At 41.7% G+C, this 20,981-nt stretch overlaps 1 protein-coding gene across 1 annotated transcript in view; it reads left to right on the plus strand.

The window, feature by feature from the left end:
* Positions 1-20,775, plus strand: part of zgc:109889 (uncharacterized protein LOC553542 homolog) — a 40,558-nt gene extending 19,783 nt beyond the window's left edge. The window contains exons 3-9 of the mRNA XM_060924993.1: positions 2,880-3,033; positions 9,960-10,077; positions 14,884-14,967; positions 15,248-15,426; positions 15,802-16,080; positions 16,207-16,547; positions 20,618-20,775. Coding sequence (XP_060780976.1) covers positions 2,880-3,033; positions 9,960-10,077; positions 14,884-14,967; positions 15,248-15,426; positions 15,802-16,080; positions 16,207-16,547; positions 20,618-20,775 — 1,313 coding nt within the window. The remainder of the gene's footprint in view (positions 1-2,879; positions 3,034-9,959; positions 10,078-14,883; positions 14,968-15,247; positions 15,427-15,801; positions 16,081-16,206; positions 16,548-20,617) is intronic.
* Positions 20,776-20,981: the final 206 nt, after the last annotated feature.

Below are 20,981 nucleotides of genomic sequence, written 5' to 3' on the forward strand. Positions count from 1 at the left end.
CCTATCCCTAAACTTGAGCAACTTGTCTCCTCAGTCCCCAGACGTTTACAGACTGTTGTAAAGAGAAAAGGGGATGTCTCAGTGGTAAACATGGCCTTGTCCCAACTTTTTTGAGATGTGTTGTTGTCATGAAATTCAAAATCACCTAATTTTTCTCTTTAAATGATACATTTTCTCAGTTTAAACATTTGATATGTCATCTATGTTCTATTCTGAATAAAATATGGAATTTTGAAACTTCCACATCATTGCATTCTGTTTTTATTTACAATTTGTACTTTGTCCCAACCTTTTTGGAATCAGGGTTATATGCAAATTCTCAAGGCGCCCCCATATAAAATATATGCAGTCACACTGACCATACGCTGACCCCAGCAGTGACGTTGTGACATGGGAAAGGGGACCGTGAGACAAATTTTGAGAATGCATGAGGTGGCGATGATCTGCATTAGGGTAACTATCGTTTTTTGGAATTTTAATTCATTTTATTTATTTCAATGTTAGAATATTTAATTTTTTGACGGCACCCCTAACGAAGCCAGATGGCACCCCAGGGTGCTGCGGCACCCCGGTTGAGAAAGGCTGCACTATACAGTACAACAGACTGCAAATCAGCAAAATAATGATACCTCTGTATCATCGCTGTTGTATCTCCACACTCTTGTTGTATTAGATCTACCAGATCTACCATCTGATACGCTTATTCACCAAGTGTGACCCAGACCTCTGTACTAGTGCTTTTTTTTTTTTTTTTCTTTGAGCAGGGTAAACAAGGTCCATCATCTCGTGTTCTTTATGTAAAAGGTGCACACACTTCCTCACTGCCATGATATGTTTTCAGGAATTGAACGCAGGCATAGTCATTATTCACCAAAGGCGAGATGAAGATCGATGATTTATTATATGTCCAGGACACTTCTATTCCCTTCTGGCAGGTTTTGTTCATTTGATTCGATAGCATGCAATATTGTTAGCGTATCGCTTATCCTACGTGTATTACGGCACCTCTACCCAATGGAGAATGAGCGTTGAATATGGTTTACGATATTGCATGGTTGTCAAGACAACACGACATCACACGTCTGAGGCGTAAAACTTCCGCGCTAGCGAGCGACTATGAGAATTTGTAAACAAACATGGCCGCCAGGTTTGCTTCATTAAGTACGGAAGGTTTTGAGAGAATTTGGGCTGCCAGTTAGCGCTGTTGATTTTAAAAGTAACGTAGCGGGCATGCAGCGTGGAAGAATAGTCTGGAGACAGAACTCTTGGTTCCTCGGTCGTTAGCCTGTGCTACTTGCTCTTGATAACACTGGCTTGACCGCTTTATTAGCATTCGCTAACACTACTGATGAACGCTACACTGGCTGGAAGGTGACTGCACTGCTAGATAATATCACCGAATCGCAGGTAAGCTAGCGTTGGCCTTCAAGAAGAGTGTGTGCGTGTATAATATTGGCTGGGTTTTTTTTTTTTTGTGGTCTATCAGATATATTCTATTCAGCTAGCATGATACTGAATGAGCCTTTGACTCGTTCAGCTTTATCTTTTAAAATTCTCTCAAAATCTTCTGTATTTAACAAAGCAAACCTGGCGGCCATGTTTGTTTACAAATTGCCACAGTCGATCACTAGCGTGGAAGTTTTGCGTCTCTGACGTGTGACGTCATGTCTTGACAACCATCCAATATCATGAGCCATATTCAACACTCCTTCTCCATTGGATTGATTACTTACTTACTCCTCTTCGTCCCCTGTGGGACATAAAGCTTCAATGAGCTCTGTCCATCGCATGCGGTCCTTGGCAGCATGTTGTGCTTCTCCCCACGACAGGTTCATCTTTTGAAGCTCCTGTACCACAGTTCTACGCCAGGTGTTTTTAGGTCTTCCAGGTTTTCTTTTTCCAGGTGGTGTCCATCTTAAGGCAACTCTTGGGATTCGGTTTTGCTCCATCCTTAACACATGTCCAAGCCATCTTAAACGTCTTAATGTAATGTCCTTGGTGATGTTTTGACTGCTGGTTTTCTTGTATAGTTGTTGGTTAGAAATTTTGTTGGGCCAAAATATCTGGCAGATTCGTCTGAGGCATCTGTTGTGGAAGACCTCAAGTCTCCTCATATTCTCCATTGGGTAGAGTGACGTAATACACGTAGGATAAGCAATATGCTAACAATATTGCATGCTATCAAACCAAATGAATGAAACCCGCTAGAAGGGAATAGAACACGTTTTTATTCCATCGAAGAAGTGTCCTGTATGGATAATAATCCTGATATTTCACTGAGCCTGAGGTGGATACTTTTTTTTTTTTTTTGTATAAATACACCCTGTGATGACCTGGCGACTTGTCCAGGGTGTACCCCGCCTTTCGCCCGTAGTCAGCTGGGATAGGCTCCAGCTTGCCTGCGGCCCTGTAGAACAGGATAAAGCGGCTAGAGATGATGAGATAAATACACCAGTGATTTTATTAATTAATTTTTTTTTAAATCCTCTGTTTAAATCTTCAAAAGTGGCATGCAAATGTAGTGTCACTTATTTATGCTGAGTCGCATAAAATACTTTTTGTTCTGAAATCGATAAAATAAATCACAATTCCAACTTACCTTTGTAGCATCTTTAGTGCTTTTAGAAACATCATTCTCTTTCATAATCTGTAATTCTTCCTCACTTACAGCGACATGCGATCGGCCGCCATTTTGCTGAGTTGATTTATCGAGAAACAATCTGAATCTCTCAACCAATCAGCACGCCCGATTTCCTGTAATCACCTCCGTATTTATACTGAAACACATTATGGTCTTTCATGATTTATTTAATATGGCTGTACTACTTTTATTGATTATGTGCCTGTTATTTATTTCCTTGCCTCTCTCTTCATTTCAGTCTCGCTGCAGGACATCAACATGAGGAAGGCGTTTAAGAGCTCTACCACTCAGGATCAGCAGGTGGTGTCGCGTGCCTCCATCCCCAACCCTGTTATGGAGATCTATCAGTGTGGAGACAAGCCTCCACCACTCAATATCCTCACTCCATACAGGTCGAGCAACTTCACCATTAAAATGCATTTCCTAATGCTCATTTTAACCAGCTCATGACAATTTATTGTTCTTGATTAGGATGTTTCTTTTTTCCCCTTCTCATCATTAGTTACCCTTTTTTTCCCCCACTTTTTCTTTTTCCTCCCCTCCCTAACAACTCATGAGTATATTTTAGGGATGATGAGGTTCACCAATTCATATCGGAGCACCAGAATAAAAATTAATTTGCAATGCAGTTGCCCTGATTTAAGAAAAAAAAAAAAAAAAAGTGTGTATGGGATACAGTTTGGGATGAACTCGGGATGCGTTGTTTCTAATATCCTTGCATTGGAAAATCCACACTGTCACCTCACAGCAAGCAGGTTCTTTGGTTCGAACCTGCCAGGCAACTGGGCCACTTCTGTGTAGAGTTTGCATGTTCTCCCACAGGTAACCCAGGCTGACGATTTGTACAAGATGATGTATGTACTGTATACAAATTAATATTAAAAAATAAATAAACGATTGTCCAAATTTCACAAATAAGGCTTAGATTGCAAGAAAACAAGTGTACTTACCGTTTCGTGCATGTATTTGGTCATTTTAAGCATATTTTAGCCATTTTTGGGTACCCCATACTCTTGTGTTACCTAAAAAAAAACAAGGTTGGAGCGAACCACCATGCCAAGTCACTCTGCTTCCACCTGATTTTTTTTTTAATTATTTTTTTTTTTTTTACTAAAAATGAGGATTCTTCCAGATTTAAACCCACCAGGCAAAAGAAGAATGTCTAAGGATATCCAGGAGGTATTTCAATACAAAATATCTTTTAACTAATAGTATAAATTTCACCGTTTAATTACGAAAAGCAACAGGCCAAACTTCTTGCCATGGAAAATCTGGACGGAAACGAGTACGTTACGCCACAGGAAATCCGAAACCAAACGTTATCTCGAAGCTGATTGGACCGTTACGAACAATAGATAATTCAAACACTTACTACGGGGGGAGTACCGAGGGCAAAAGTAGTCCAACAAATCAAAGCTAAGCGGGGGAGGGTACAATATTACAGCAGCCAATCAGAAACACACCTGACGAAGCAGGGAAAAGTGTTGGCAATTTTAAATCCCAAACGGGCTCTGTAACAACTGTAAATAAACCAAAATGTTAAAACGGAAATGTGATAACATTTCAAGGCAGAAAGAAAATCAAAGGATGTTCTGTGTCTTTTCTATACATTGCTGAAAACCTGGTAAGTTAGGAAATTAGATTGTCGTCACTGTGATAAGTTATTTTTCAATAATTTAAAAATACGAAAACTCTATTCAAATCCTTCCTGTTTTATAGGATTTTGAAACATTACGAGCCTAGGATTGGTAGTTTGGTCTTTCGAGATGATATTGTGGCTCATGCTACCAGAGACATAGAAAATATCCAGCTAAGTATATTGAATTATCTATTGTTCGTAACGGTCCAATCAGCTTCGAGATAACGTTTGGTTTCGGATTTCCTGTGGCGTAACGTACTCGTTTCCGTCCAGATTTTCCATGGCAAGAAGTTTGGCCTGTTGCTTTTCAGAATTAAACGGTGAAATTTATACTATTAGTTAAAAGATATCTTGATTGAAATACCTCCTGGATATTCTTAGACATTCTTCTTTTGCCTGGTGGGTTTAAATCTGGAAGAATCCTCATTTTTAGTAAAAAATAAATAAAAAAAATCAGGTGGAAGCAGAGTGACTTGGCGTGGTGGTTCGCTGGAGTCTCCAACCTTGCTATTTTTTAGGTAACACAAGAGTATGGGGTACCCAAAAATGGCTAAAATACGCTTAAAATGACCAAATACGTGCACGAAACGATAAGTACACTTGTTTTCTTGCGATCTAAGCTTTATTTGTGAAATTTGGACAATCGTTTTATTCATTTTTATACAGTACATACATCTTATACAAATCGTCAGCCTGGGTTACCTGTGGTTCTCCCAGTGGCTACGTGGATTTCCTCCCACAGTACAGAGACATTAGGTGGATTCGGTCAACTGGCTTCTCTAAGGCTACATCCACACGACAACGGCAACGAGATTTTTTTTTTTTAAATATCGCGTCCACATGGGCAACGGATCAGTAAAATATCAGGTCCATATGGCAACGCAACGCTTGCTGAAAACGATGCAATACACATGCCACACCTCTACGTGCGCTGTAAGACGGTCCCTTCGGAGACACCAGAACAATAGAAGTAGACGAGTTAAAAACGAGCACGTGATTTAAAGGGACTATATCCATAGGATAGGGAGTGAGAAAGTGTGTGCGTGTGACAGTGACAGGGATAGTCACTGTGCGCATGCGCAGTTATGCGCATGCGCACAGTGACTATCCCTGTCACTGTAACACGCACACACTTTCTCACTCCCTATCCTATGGATATAGTCCCTTTAAATCACGTGCTCGTTTTTTGAATGGAGACGCGGAAAGAGGAATGAATGGGGGTAGATGGAAGCCGGTACGCCAACATTCTGATATCCTCCAGAATTCTTTAATGGTCCGGAATAAACATCTGAAGAGGTGAGATCGCTCCTTTTTTTTTTTCCCCTATTTTTGCTGGCGGGATTGACTCTGACCTAAGGGCAATTCTCTCTCTCTCTCTCTCTCTCTCTCTCTCTCTCTCTCTCTCACTTTGCACCATTACACAATATTCACAGTGAAAATATTTTGTACGCGCGTTTCATGAACCAAGTTATAGGATTTGTTGACAACTCGCATCGAGTTCGTTACACTTCTACCCGGCGTGAAGCACGTGGTTGTGACGTCATCGTAAACAAATCCGTTCTACTCATCCAGACGACTTCGCAACGGCTCCGTTGCCAGATTTTTTCACTCTGGAACCCGTTCTCAAAAGATTTTCGTTTTGGGGCACCCAAAACGCCGGTGCCGTGTGGACGCCAGGCCTAAATGATAAACAATTTTATCAGATTCACCTGAACCCGTTGCCGTGTGGACAGGGCCTAAATTGCCCACAGGTGTGAATGTGAGCGTGAATGGTTGCCTGTCTCTCAGCGTTAGCCCCGCAGTAGTCTGGCGACCTGTCCAGGGTGAACCCCGCCTCTCGCCCAATGTCAACTGGGATCGGCTCCAGCTCACCCACATCCCACAATGGATAAGTGGTATAGGAAATGAATGAATAGTTGTGTATTTCAAACATTTATTGACTGTCTTAACAACTAGACTTAGACTGCTAGAGTATTCTGTTCATTTCATTTCTTTCTTTTTTTTACATTTACATGTAATATACTGTAGATATTTGTATTTTACAGTCAGTAATCCAGATGCACACAGTGAAGCAGCAGATGAGCTTGGTAGGGTGTGGGAAGGGAAGAAGAAAGGGAGATGGAAAAGGAATGATGAAGGATCAACTTCATGAGTGGGAAAGGGGAAAGGTAGTGTGAAATGTACAGTACCAGTCAAAAGTTTGTACACCCCTATGCATTCATAGTTTTTTTTCTGTATTTTAACTATTTCCTACATTTGTAGAACAATACTGAAGACATCAAAACTGAAATAACGTGGAATTATTATCCATACAGGACACTTTTTCCATGGAATAAAAACGTGTTCTATTCCCTTCTAGCGGGTTTCATTCATTTGGTTTGATAGCATGCAATATTGTTAGCATATCGCTTATCCTGTGTGCATTTCGTCACTCTGCGCATTGGACAATGAGTGCTGAATATGGTTTACACTATTACATGGTTGTCGACAACATATCACACGTCGGAGCTGATGCGAATATCCAATGACCGAGTTTTCTGCTGCGCGTGCGGAGAAGCATTTCTTTGTTCGCCGGCGGCACTCGCAGTAAACTGTCACAGTGAATTGAAAATGACATAAGATGCATATTACACGTAAAACTTCCATGCTAGCGAGCAATTGTGACAATTTGTAAACGAACATGGCCGCCAGGTTTTCTTCATTAAATACAGAAGATTTTGAAAGAGGAAGACGCGCTGAATAACTGAAAGGCTACCAAAACTTCACTGGATATTCTTCACGCATATTTACAAGAGAAAAACAGGCCAACGGACATAAAAAAACTGGAAGAGAGAGGAATAGTTGAAATATTGTCAAAGTTCTACTTGGTGAGGAAAAGTGATGGAGACTTTTACAAGAAGACTTCACTTGAGTGTGTACGTATGTATGTATAATAATAATAATAGTCTTTTTTTTTGTGGTGTATCAGATTATACACTACCGTTCAAAAGTTTGGGGTCACTTTGAAATGTCCTTATTTTTGAAAGAAAAGCACTGTTCTTTTCAATGAAGATCACTTTAAACTAATCAGAAATCCACTCTATACATTGCTAATGTGGTAAATGACTATTCTAGCTGCAAATGTCTGGTTTTTGGTGCAATATCTCCATAGGTGTATAGAGGCCCATTTCCAGCAACTCTCACTCCAGTGTTCTAATGGTACAATGTGTTTGCTCATTGCCTCAGAAGGCTAATGGATGATTAGAAAACCCTTGTACAATCATGTTAGCACAGCTGAAAACAGTTGAGCTCTTTAGAGAAGCTATAAAACTGACCTTCCTTTAAGCAGATTGAGTTTCTGGAGCATCACATTTGTGGGGTCGATTAAATGCTCAAAATGGCCAGAAAAATGTCTCGACTATATTTTCTATTCATTTTACAACTTATGGTGGGAAATAAAAGTGTGACTTTTCATGGAAAACACAAAATTGTCTGGGTGACCCCAAACTTTTGAACGGTAGTGTATTCCATTCAGCTAGCATGATATTGAACTCCTCTTTGACTCGTCTGATATACCACTCAATGCCAGCCAGTATTATTTAAATATGTGATAAAAGTGTGAAAAGCAAAATGTTTGATATTTTAGATTCTTCAAAGTAGCCAGCATTTACCTTGATGATGCTTTGCACACTATTGGTATTTATCTTAACCAGCTTCATGAGGTAGTCACCTGGAATCCTTTTCAATTAACAGGTGCCTTGTCAAAAGTTAATTAGTGCAATTTCTTGCCTTCTTAAAGCTAGACGGCCTTGAAGATTTTTCAAGTGTAGTTCATAAAAAGAATTTTCCCCGACACCCGATTATTTTTGTTTAGTGGACCAAAAGCTACTGAATTCGAATCACAGACTTCCAATTTTATGAGGTGTTTCAAAAACTAGACCAATTAATGAATTTAGAGCTACATGACCCTGAATTCTCCGCTATTTTTTCCTGCTTCACCATGACTCTATACAAGATGCTACATCATGCACGACATGGTGCGCTTTCCCCGTTCATGCAAGGGATACAAAATTGTGGGATACAAATTTGAAACAGGAGAGAACAATGGAGGACGTGAGTGTGCAAATGAAACTTGAAAGACCGACTGCAGTAACGGAAAGTGAGAAGAAAAGACGTTATGTTGCGAAGGAAAGGAAACGCAGGACCAAACTAATAAATATCGGTGGTCAGCGAGCACCTCGGTGTGATCAGCTGTTCGTTTAGTGACAGAATGATGGAACTGTCAGTGCACGGTCAAAGGTAAACCTGTAGATGGCAGTAATGCAACACTGTGGATGCCAACTGCTGTAAAACCCAAAAGAAGAAGGAAAAGAAGGTGGTAAACCTGCGCATGCGCACACGGACTTCCTCTGTCTGCCTGACTGCACGAAGTGAGTGATTTCATGCACATTATTTGCTCAGGAATCCCCTCAAATTAAATAATTTCCCAGCCACAGAATGACCTGATATTTTGAGATATTACAGAAATAAACGTATATATCACAACAACCAAATTTCAGAGGGAACTAAATTTCACCAATTTTATGAAATCGAAAGGCCGTCTCGCTTTAATGTGTTTGAGATCAAACGGTAGATAGTATATAATGAAAATACTGTAAGTAAATTGCCCTATTCAACATCACAACTGCAGCAATCCATATTATGTCAAGAGCTGCTCAACTAAGTAAAGAGAAACGACATCCATCATTACTTTAAAGTGCATATTCTGGACCAATTTTGTTTGTTTTTTTTTATATGAAAGTATGTCCCTTTACACACTCATCCAGAAGGGTAATTTTACACAAGGCCCTCTGTCTACAGCAGAAAAAAATAAAATAAAACGCATCTGGAAAAATCCCAAGGGAGTCTGGAGCCAGATTCATGACGTTACCTGCGGAAGCGCCAGCAGGCTGCGTGAGCTTTGCACGGTTTCAGTGCACAGCCTGTGTAGCCCAAGCGCTCCCATTTCTCTCTCATTGTCCGGTCTTTTGGGAAACGATGAGTACTAATCCTATCAAGCTTGGTGTTGCTACACCCTCCTACGATACATCTGTTAACCATTTTAATAATTACGTGATAACGTTGAAGAAATTTGCAGAAAACCACCAGGTCGTTTTCTCATAAACAAACCAGCGCTGACGTAGGATTCAGAGGGAGGCGTCCCGCACGCGACGTCACGAAAATCAATGTTTCCCAGGAAATCCAAATGCCAAGTTTTTTCAGAGGCGGACCAATTCGCCTCAAATGGCTTGATTTCAACTGAATTTTTCTGGTATTGCGCAAGGTAAAAAAAAAATTGCACAAAATGCAAAATGTTACAGATATTTGACCAAAGTTTAATATAAAATAAGAGAACTACAGTGATCTTGCTCCTGAATTTACCCGTGATATGCCCTTTAAGACATGACGTGTCTTCTTAATTAATAAATAAATAAACTTTTTAATTAGGTGTGTCCAAGCATTTGACTGGTACTGTGTGTCACATGAGCGTGTCCAGAAGATGCATGCAGGGACTACAGATGGACTTCATATAAAACAAACAAACAAAAAAAAAACACTTTTTTTCGCACTTTTGAACAAACAAACAAGAAGACAATACAAAGTGAATAAAGAATGTAATGTTCTCTCTCCTCCTCTCCCCCTCTCTTTTCTGTTCTTCAGAGATGATAAGAAGGATGCTCTGAAGTTTTACACAGACCCGTCATATTTCTTCAACCTCTGGAAGGAGAAAATGCTGCAAGCCACAGAGGACAAGAGGAAAGAGAAGAGACGCCAGAAGGTGTGTGTGTGGGTTGGACTCTAAGAGAAATGTTTTATCCGCTTCAGTGTTTATCTTCGGTTGCTGCTTCCATTACTAAACGTAATCATTACTCTTCACCACACACACATGTATTCCACCCCTTTGGATTACACTTGCTGTGCAACATCACAATGATCAGTATCCGAATTTCAAACATTTTTGAGATTTATACACGTATTTTGAACCCATCTAGTTTCCTTGCATGAATCAGAGGATTGTGTTAAACCAGTAAGTTATACATGAGATAAAACACACATGCTAAGGAGGTGCTTCTGTAGAAATGCACACTTCACTAGTAATGCAGTGGAGCATTTAACAGCGCAGCACATCCATCTCGTAGTGTTCACACAGTGAGCACGACGGCAAGAGATTTGTTTTATACGAGGGGGGAAAAAACAGATTTTTGACTGACTTAGCTCGTCCTATCAATTTCAAACTGAGCTCTTGATACTTTTTTTGTTTTTTGTTTTTTTAAATATGCTGTTGAAAGACATACACATCAGTTAACACTGATCATTTGATGGACATTGTGTGGTGTCCATGGGTGGCTCTACCGGGGTGGCATAGGGTGGCAAATGCCACCCTAAAAGAAAGCCTTGCCACCCCAGTTGGCAGCGACGAATTCAAAGAAAAATTACGGCCAATTTAACGTTTACGTGCGCGAATTTCCAATGTCCGATTGCAGCGAATGCAGCACGAGATAACGCCAGAGATTGGTTGTTTTGGAAAATTGAGAGGCGCGAAGCGAGGGAGCCAGGAGTCGCGAGGAAAGGAGACACGGGAGGACAGAGGTAAAAGCTGATTATCTATCAAGAAATGAAATTATAATGAATGAACAGTGCTAGCATAGTTGCGATGCTGATTTTGAGAGGATAAAAATCAGGTTGGAGAACGTTATTTAGCTAACTATACATGTAATGTTAGCTAGGTCTGACATTAGTTTTGTGTAAAGTCGGCCACAAAAGTTAATATTGATTCAACGTCTGTCAAGGAAAACATTGTAAAGTTACTTTGAATCCTACATAAAGTCATGAAGACTTATTTGCGGTCGACTATGACAGAAAAGAGACTATCAAGTTTGGCTGTACTCAGCATTGAATCAAAGCGCACAAAAGCATTAGATCTTGATAAATTTGTGAAGCGTTTTGCTGAGCAACATGGAAATCGCCGCATTCAGCTGTTGTAGGCGTGACAAGTTCATGTTATGCTCACTGGTGAGCCTTTACAAAGCGTGAGAAAAAAAAACTATAAAATGTGACACTGGTGTAAATGGTTTAAATCATGCTGAACTTGAAGCAGTGTTGTTTTTTAGTGTCTGTTCTTTTGCATATACAGTATAAAACTGTCCAGAAATGGTATAGACCTCATCTGAGAATGTGTGTTCTTCGTGAACAATAAAAGCATGAGATTTAGGGTGTATTCAGACCAGGATAGTTCGATAGTTCACTTGCTTTGGTCCGAACCAAATGTTTTTTTTAATTTTTTCATTTTGGTGCGGTTCGCTTTCACACTGTACATTTTAGTAAGCGGACCAAAATCTGTCAACAAAGCCACGCGCCCTGAGGTCGTTCAGCTATTGGTCAGAGACGACACGCGCACAAAGCGTTAAGTTCAAAAGTAGTCACGGAGGATAGCGCTGATGAGCGCACATCATGTTGTGACAGTTCTGGCTCTTCACGCAAGTCGCTAGTACCGCCACTTTTTGAAAGAATGTCCCTGATTTTAATGTAGGTCTGACGGAGTTTCTTCACTTTTAGCCGACATTGTTCTGGGGAGCGCGTGAACCCCTTCTCCTTCATTTTCTCACTGAATACAGCAAACACGTCGGCATTTTTGTGTGTTCTCTCCGAAAGCTCAGATATGTGGACATCTGCCCATATATCCACAAGGGTACGCGTTTCTTCCTCGGCCCACGTTTGCCCCCTACTCATTTTTTGTACTCTGTAGTCCAGCCTGCCACTGGTCTGAATGACTGAACGACTGTTGTAAGGTTCCCTTGACAACCGAAACAGTGTTTGCACTTTGCGGTGGAGTGTCAAGACTCTGTTTCCCATAATGCTCGACAAACGACGGAAGCTCCCGAGGTACAAAAAAGCAAAACTGTCGGATTAGGTCCAGTCTGCTTTCACACCTCCAAAAGATCCGCACCAGGGTTCCTTTGGTCCGGACCGAGTCCGACCTTGCAGCTCGGTCTCGGTCCGCTTGTTTGGTCCGGACCAGAGTTCGGTGGTTTGTATTCAGACCAACCCAAAAGGTCCGGACCAAGGGAAATTTGGTTCGTTTGGTCCGGACCAAACAATGTAGGTGTGAATACGCCCCAAGTTTGTCTGTATGAGTTTGTAAATGGAAGCCCGTGCCCTTTTGTAGTGTGTACATACTATTTGTCATCAAACTGTGATAACTGTGATTAAATTCAGTATATATACACGTCTGTAATACGTTGCCACCCCTCAAAAATTCCTGCCCCCCTCTTGCCACCCCATAAATATTTTTCTAGATCCGCCCCTGGTGGTGTCTAAAGCAGAGCAGGTTATTACATTACATTAGTAGGCTAGGTATCGACCTAACCACCTCACCATCTTCTCCTCTGACGTTTGAACCCAATTTGACCACAGTCCTTGAAAAATAAAGTAATGAATTTTTTTTTTTTCTCTTTACTATTTTGCATTCAGAACATTTTAGCAAGCAAGGGTCGCAAACATTAGTGAGCTTTGAAGGCAGCACAAGCTTAGGGAAAGGTACGAGGGGATTACCGTAAATAGATTATCTGAATGTATATGAGAATGTAGGACACTGTCAGCAAGGACCTACTGCAAACTGCTGGAGACTTAATCTTGATTAAAAGCGAATACTAAGTCCTAGTAGTCTGCTATGGGGGGATGTGATACACTTCATCATATACAGTATACTGTCCATATACGGTGGTATGCAAAAGTTTGGGCACCCCTGGTCAAAATTGCTGTGACTGTGAACAGTTAAGCAAGTTGAAGATGAACTGATCTCCAAAAGGCATAAAGTTAAAGATGACTCATTCCCTTTATATTTTAAGCAAAAACAATTTTTTATTTTCATTTTTTACATTTTCAAAATGACAAAAAAGGAAAAGGGCCTGAAGCAAAAGTTTGGGCACCCTGCATGGTTAGTACCTAGTAACACCCCCTTTGGCAAGTATCACAGCTTGTAAACACTTTTTGTAGCCAGCTAATAATCTTTCAGTTCTTACCTGGGGGATTTTCACACATTCGTCCTTGCAAAAGGCTTCCAGTTCTACAAGTTTCCTGGGCTATCCACAGATTTTCAATGATGTTTAGGTCAGGGGACTGTGAAGGCCAGGGCAAAACCTTCAGCTTGTGCCTCTTAAGGTATTCCATTGCCGATTTTGAGGTGTGTTTTGGATCATCGTCTTATTGTAGGACCCATCCTCTTTTTAACTTCAACTTTTTTACAGATGGTGTGATGTTTGCTTCCAGAATTTGCTGGTATTTATTTGAATCCATGCTTCCCTCAACCAATGAAATGTGCCCTGTGCCACTGGCTGCAACAACCCCAAAGCATGATCGATCCACACCCACGCTTCAGAGTTGGAGAGGTGTTCTTTTCCTGTAATTTGGCACCCTTTTTTCTCCAAACATACCTTTGCACATTGTGGCCAAAAAGTTCTATTTGGATTTCATCAGTCCACAGGACTTGTTTCCAGAATGCATCAGGCTTATTTAGATGTTCATTTGCAAACTTCAGACGCTGAATTTTGTGGCTGGGATGCAGGAAAGGTTTTCTTCTGATGACTCTCCCATGAAGGTCATATTTGTTCAGGTGTCGCTGCATAGTAGAACAGTGCACCACCACTCCAGGGTCTGCTAAATCTTTCTGAAGGTCTTTTGCAGTCAAACAGGGTTTTTATTTGCCTTTCTAGCAATCCAACGAGCAGTTCTTTCAGAAAGTTTTCTTCATCTTCCAGATCTCACCTTGATCTCCACCGTTTCTGTTAACTGCCATTTCTTAATAACATTACGATCTGAGGAAACAGCGACCTGAAAACACTTTGCTCCGTTCTTGTAGCCTTCTCCTGCTTTGTGAGCATCAATTATTTTATTATTCAGAATGCGAGGGAGTTGCTTAGAGGAACCCATGGCTGTTGATTTTAGGGACAAGTTTGAGGAGTCAGAGAATTTATACAGCTTTGAAATCTGCATCATCTGACCTTTCCTAACGAAGTATTTGAAGAAGCCACAGCTCAATAAGCTAATTAAGGTCTGGAACCTTGGTAAAAGTTACCTGAGAACTCAAATGTATTGGGGTGCCCAGACTTTCGCATGGTGTTCCTTTTCTTTTTTCACTCTCCAATTGTACAAAACAAAAATACACAAATCTTGCAGAAAACGCTAAAAGAAATGTATTGTCTTTACCCTTATGCCTTTTGGTGATCAGTTCATCTTCTGCTCACTTAACTATTCACAGTAACAGACATTTTTCAGTAAGGGTGCCCAAACTTTTGCATGCCACTGTATATGCCCCACTTTTGTCCAAAACGTCCTGTTTCCTTGGATGGTTATATGTATAAAATATGTATGTATGTTTCAGCTCATATCACACTACCAACACTTGCAAATATGCAATGTAGTCATGTCTTTTCCACTGAAACTAAAAGAATCAGGATGCCAACACATCAGCTCCATTTTCCACCCACATCACCACTCTGCCAGGAGTTTTCCCCTCTGTGTGTGTCCTGTGAATGTGTGCGTGTGTCATCACTCTAACCAGAGAGACTATGCACCCTCTCTCCAGACGAGCGGTCCAGCCCAGGCTCACTCGGCCCAGTCTAAGTCCCTGGCCAGGCAGGCCGCTCCCAGAAGCCCCCTCATCTACTCTGTAAGAGACCTGCCTTATTGCTGCTCTCATTCCTCCCTCTCCTCTTCCTTATTTCTTTCTTCATCCATCTTTCAGTCCAGATAGCCAGCCCTTCATGTGTCCCTATGATTTTTCACCAGCTTTTCTGATTTCTCAGTGACTGATATTTGTCCGTCTGTTTGTGTGTAATTTTAAAACCGTGTGTGTAGGATAGAACCTAATAGGGGAAATTGTTTTTTTTTTTTGTTTGTTTTTTAAAATTTAATATTTGTCTTTGTATGACTGTCATTCTCTCTCTCAGGAGCAACAGAAGCAGGTGGAGGAACCAGGTCGTGAGGTGAAGAAGGTTCGGAAGGCTCGGAACCGCAGGCAGGAATGGAACGTGCTGGCCTACGACAAAGAATTTCGCCCCGATGCCCGCTTTACACCCTCCCCGTACCACGGCATGTCGTCAGAGGGCTCGCTATCCCCTGACAACAGGTAAAAAGCAGCCTTCATCCAGTATGAACCCAATACTGGCGCGTGAGTATTTTTTTGGGGGGGAAGGTGGGTTTTTTCTTTCTCTCTGCTGCCATCTAGTGGTCATTTGTTGTTATTAAATTCAATAAAAACATTGTAAATCTAAACATAGATCTAAAATAAAACAAAACATGCTCCATCCCTAACCAGAAAGCGCATATGCTAGCGAAAGGGTTTAATTAGTATACAAATTATATGGTATGGGCTTCAGTCGAACACCTAAGGGAGAGTTTGGACTGTCTATCAAAACAATAAGAAATAATCACCGAGATTAAGAGTTGCACCTATAGAAGACAGACTGTTGTTGTGAATCAGAGTCTCCCTTTGTCGTCTCAGGTCAGTGTTATCAGATGTAGGTGAGCACTCGTACCCTGGCAGCCCAAACCGACCTGCACAACACACACCAGCAAGCAGCACTCACTCCACCACGGATGGTAAGGAGCTCATCCTCACTCCCACCCAGACCCAGACACTGCAGCGAGGCTACCGGCCCATTGGCACCCTGTCCACTCCGGCTGGGAGAGACACCCTGGGTAGAATCCAGCCCTCACACACAACCCCGCCCACTGACCCCACCCTCAACGGCCCTCGCCCAGCTCAAGCTAAAGACTACAGGTGTGTGCGCGTGTATTGAAAATGTAATATGTGTGAAGTCATATTGCAGTTATCTTTATACAAGCATTTTATGACTTTCATTATATTTTATAAGACTAAATCTGCTTCCTGCACTTCTCCCTACAGCACTCAACAGTCCCAGCACTCTGAGTTCTTCATCCCTCCTGCTCCTCCTCCTCCACCTCCTCCCGTCATCCCCTCAGCTCAGACAGCCTTTGACAGCCCGACTGCTCCCTCCTCTTCCTCCTCCCTTCCTGTCAGCACTATGGCCGCCTTGTCCCGCCCCTACGGCTCTTCTCCTCCCGCAGCTCCTCCACCACCTCCAGCAGGACCCCCGACACACACACACCCGCTCGCACACAGCCTGCCTCCAGCCCCGGCTGAGATAGTGGCCCCCAGGAAGGCTCAGGTGCCCCTGGTCCCCATGAGCGATGCCAGGAGTGACCTACTAGCTGCCATACGCCGAGGTGAGCGACAGAGACCAAGAGAAACTTGTGGCTTGAATGTCAGTGTCAAGAGCCAGAAAAAAAGCTTTATACCAGTTCATTGTGGTGGGTTTTTTTTTCCCTTCAGTCCCAGGAGTCAAGCTCTTTTCAGGTTGGAAGTTGAAATGATAACTGATGAGCAGATTATCAAGTAAAGTCAAGATGCACTCCAGAGCTTGGACTCTGTAAATCATGACATTTCTTTTTTGTATTTTTTCCTCCGTCTGGGGAAAGTGAAGGCATTTTAGAGCGAGACATTAAGGAGCCAACCACATCTTTCCACACTCGCTACATGCCCCAATTAGGGATGGCGAAAACTAAAAAAAATCTTGACCGACCACCGAGCCTCATTAGCCGGTTAAAGTTGGTTAACCTATGAGTTTAAAATTCTAAAATTGGAATTATTAGAATCTATTCTAAATCTAACCGCGAGCATCCGCACATTCAGTCCCAGTCGCTGCCCTCCACTCACATTACCTTTTCTACAGCGCGAAACATTGAGTCAAACGCGGCACTGATGTCGAGGGGTTTGTATTGGAGCGGAGGACAAATGGCTCCAGCTTAGAGACAGTTTCAGTTGGCCATGATGGCGTTGAAAATAAAGTCAAGTGCTAGAAGTACATAACATTCAGTGATGGGAATAACGGCGTTAAAATAAAGGCTGTTATAACGCCGGGTAATCTAATTAATTAGCTACAATCATTATAACGCCGTTACCAATATCAACACGCCATTACTGCATGGTATTGAAGTTGCTCTGAAGCCGTCACCGACTTGGCTCACAGACATAAAAGCTGCGTTTGTCACTCCCCCTCAGACACCGCTGTCATTTCATTCTCTCCCCTTCCCTCCAAAAGTCGGCATCTGCGCCTTTATTTTCTGTGGAGAGATCTGATCTGCAATAACATGCATTGTTGGCTACAGACCGAAACATACTTTCAGAATGCACTGGCCAAGGCAGGACTAAACTCGATGTGCCTTCTAATAATAATTTAAAAAAAAAACAGAATAGTAATTTGTAAGCTAAAAAGCCTGTGTCTACACTTTTCTTTCGCCGAGTGGCAGCTGTCTTCAACTGGGGCGGGAGGGCGGGACATGACTGAATGGGTGTTTCTGATTTGTCAGCTGTTGTCCTTACACCGCATGGCACGCCCCAAGCGTTTACAACACAGAATTCCAGGTTCTCCGCTCCAAAATCGGCAGCTACAAAACGATTGATTTTTTTTTTAACCGACAACCAAAAAAAAATTAACCGGTTGACGCTGATTCGGTCAACCATCGGTCAAACGGTCATTGGTTAACATCCCTAGCCCCAGTACGGTCTTCTTTTCCTACAAGTTATGACACGGAAAAATCCCCAAAGCTGTAATTCATGAACGGTCCACTCCTCATGCAATCTATCAGTCTCGTGAGCAAACAGAAACAATAAAGGTTTCCCGAATCAACATTTCAGCAACTTTAAAGCGTTGTTAGTGTCCACTGCTGGCGATTTTCTGAATCGAGACGAAAAGTTAATCTACTCCGCCGCCGGCGCTGCCATGATTGAAAATCACATGATTGCATTCCTTCACGCTGATTGGCCAAAGCTCGAGCTGTGTTCGTGAACCTTACACGCCATGCTGTTTTACCCATCAGTATCCCCCAATCAGCGCCCAAATAAACTAGAGAATAATGATTTAAAGCCACACAGTGCATCATAAATGTAGACTTTGTGTACTACTTCTTTAATTTCCGACCCATCCATACCATGACACGGTGTGTTGAGCGTTTTGTTACTCATTTTGACGGTTCCCATTTAAAACCTCAGTGCGTTGTTTCTTACAGATGAATTCAGCATCACTCACCTTTCAACCAATCAGCACGCAGCATTGCATCATGTGATTTCCAAAATGGCAGCACTGGCGGAGTAGACTGGAAGTTTTCTTCTTAGTTGGAAAAAAAAAAATCAGCTATTTGGATCAATATTATCAACTTGAATTGAATAACATGTTGGGTCGAGTGATCTTTATTGATTCATGATCAAAATAAGGTTGGTGGAGCGAGAAGTTTACGAAATACAGGACTTCTAACACGGGACCCCGCAGCTTTGGGGATTTTTTCCGTGGCATAACTTGTAGGAAAAGAAGACCGAGGAGGATTGTGTATCGGGGCATGTAGCAACTGTGCATCTTTCCAAACTTCTGCTCGTGCTGCATTAGAGGGCAGCGTAACACACTCTGAGGACAGCACTATCTGCCCTCTTCCACATACATGAGCTCCCAGATTCCCCTGATTGGCTGTGTCACTATGATTGACAGGTTAAAGAGAGTATTCTGGCCACAGGTGGTTGGATCATTACATTTCTAATCTTTGTCTGGCTAGTTTAATATAAAACTTTGTAATGTGATGCAAAAATAGTGAGTGATTTTAAACCAGTTAGATATTCAGTTATTCCACGAAATCGAGTCGTGCATGAGCTGATAACTGATGAGGCTTGTAGTGCTGAGTCGGCAATAAGCCATGTATGACGAGATAGAGTGGAATAACAGTTTTATTTGATCTGCATTCACTGGATTTTGAGAAACGGAGCATTTTTATTTTCATTTTTTGTAAATTTGATAAATAACTTTATACAAAACGTCCGACAAAATCATTTCCACTTGGAATGTAAACAAACCTGCGAAATGACAGTAGCACTTTGTGAAAATTGCGATAATAATTATTGAAAAATAAAAAAGATATGTTCTTACCATCAAATACTTTTATTCCATATTTTGTTGCTTTTTTTTTATCCCCCGCTGGCCGAAAGGCCCAAAGCGGGATTGTCGTGGCGATGTCCGTCCATCCCAGGAAGGGTGCTCACCTTCTGAAATCAATGCCTCTCACAATTTTTGGAGGAATTTCATGAAACTTGGCAAAAGCCATTGGTGTATGTCGGTAAGATGCATATTGTAATTTCATTAAATTGGGTCGCGTTTTACCAGAGTTACAGCCCTCGATTAACAAAATTATAATTTGACAGTTTCATGAGTGTTTTTTCCTTCTGAAATCAACTCCTCTCTCAATTTGTGGAGGAATTTCACCAAACTTGGCAAGAGACATTGTTATGTCGGTAGTGCGCATATTGTTATTTTGTTCAATTTGGTCGCGTTTTCCCAGAGTTGTGGTCCTTTGATTAACAACCTTGTACTTTCACAATTTCATGAAGGTGCGCTTGCCTTCTGACATCAACTCCCCTCACGATTTTTGGACAAATTTCTCGAAGCTTGGCAAAAGGCCGTGTTATATGACGGTAATACGCATATTGCTATTTAATTTCGTTTGTGAAAATTTGACCAGAGTTTTGACTCTTGATTAAATAACTTGTACTTTGACAATTTCATGAAGGTTTGTGGTCTTCTGAAATCAACTCCTCTCACAATCTGTGGAGGAATTTCACCAAACTTGGCAGAAGGCTTTGTTGTATGATTGTTATATGCATATTGAAATTTTGTTTAATTTGGGCAAATTTTCCCAGAGTTATGCCCTTGATTATTAACAAATCTGTACTTTGGCAATTTCATCAAGATGTGCTTGCTTTCTGAAATCAACTTCCCTCACAATTTTTATCCCCCGCTGGCAGAAAGGCCCGAAGGAGGATTATGTCGTGGCGATGTCCGTCCGTCCCGGGAAGGGTGCTCACCTTCTGAAATCAACTCCTCTCACAATTTTTGGAGGAATTTCACGAAACTTGGCAGGACTCTTTGTTGTATGTCGGTAATACACATATTGCAATTTCGTTCAATTCAGTCGCATTTTACCGGAGTTCTGGCATAGCTGCCAGCGGGGGATATTGTGCTCTCCAAGCACTCTTGTCTTTATTATTTTTGGGGGGTTTTGTTTTCAAGTAGAGTTTTTATTTTGTCCTCGGTTGGTTCAGCAACACAATCCGCCCTTTTGTTTTTCTCTACTCATGGTATATGAGCTGATAGCCTAGTAGTAGAGTAGCCAGTCAGAGCACATGATTGCTCATATCCAGTGAATGTGGATAGAATAAATACTAATTATCTATGTCTCCTTCCCCTCCCCTTCAGGAATCCAGTTAAGGAAAGTGCAGGAGCAGAGGGAGCTGGAGGCTAAGAAGGAGCCTGTGGGCAATGATGTGGCCACAATTCTGTCACGCCGCATCGCTGTGGAGTACAGCGAATCAGACGAGGACTCTGAGCTGGACGAAAACGAGTGGTCCGATTGAAGGAGAAAGCAGAATAAGGCAAACGGAGATCAGATGTTCAGAAGAGCACAAGTAATTCTGCTGAGGGCTGTTTTTCCAAAAGCCTGACTGAAGCCCAGATTCTGTGTCTCCAGAGGCTGGAAAAACTTCTAGGTGTACACGAGAACTCTCACAGTAACAGATAGTCCAGGTTTTGCATGTTTATAGGCTTATAAATTACAATTTAA

This window comes from Neoarius graeffei, chromosome 1 (genome assembly GCF_027579695.1).
Source record: "Neoarius graeffei isolate fNeoGra1 chromosome 1, fNeoGra1.pri, whole genome shotgun sequence".
Classification (NCBI taxonomy): domain Eukaryota; kingdom Metazoa; phylum Chordata; class Actinopteri; order Siluriformes; family Ariidae; genus Neoarius; species Neoarius graeffei.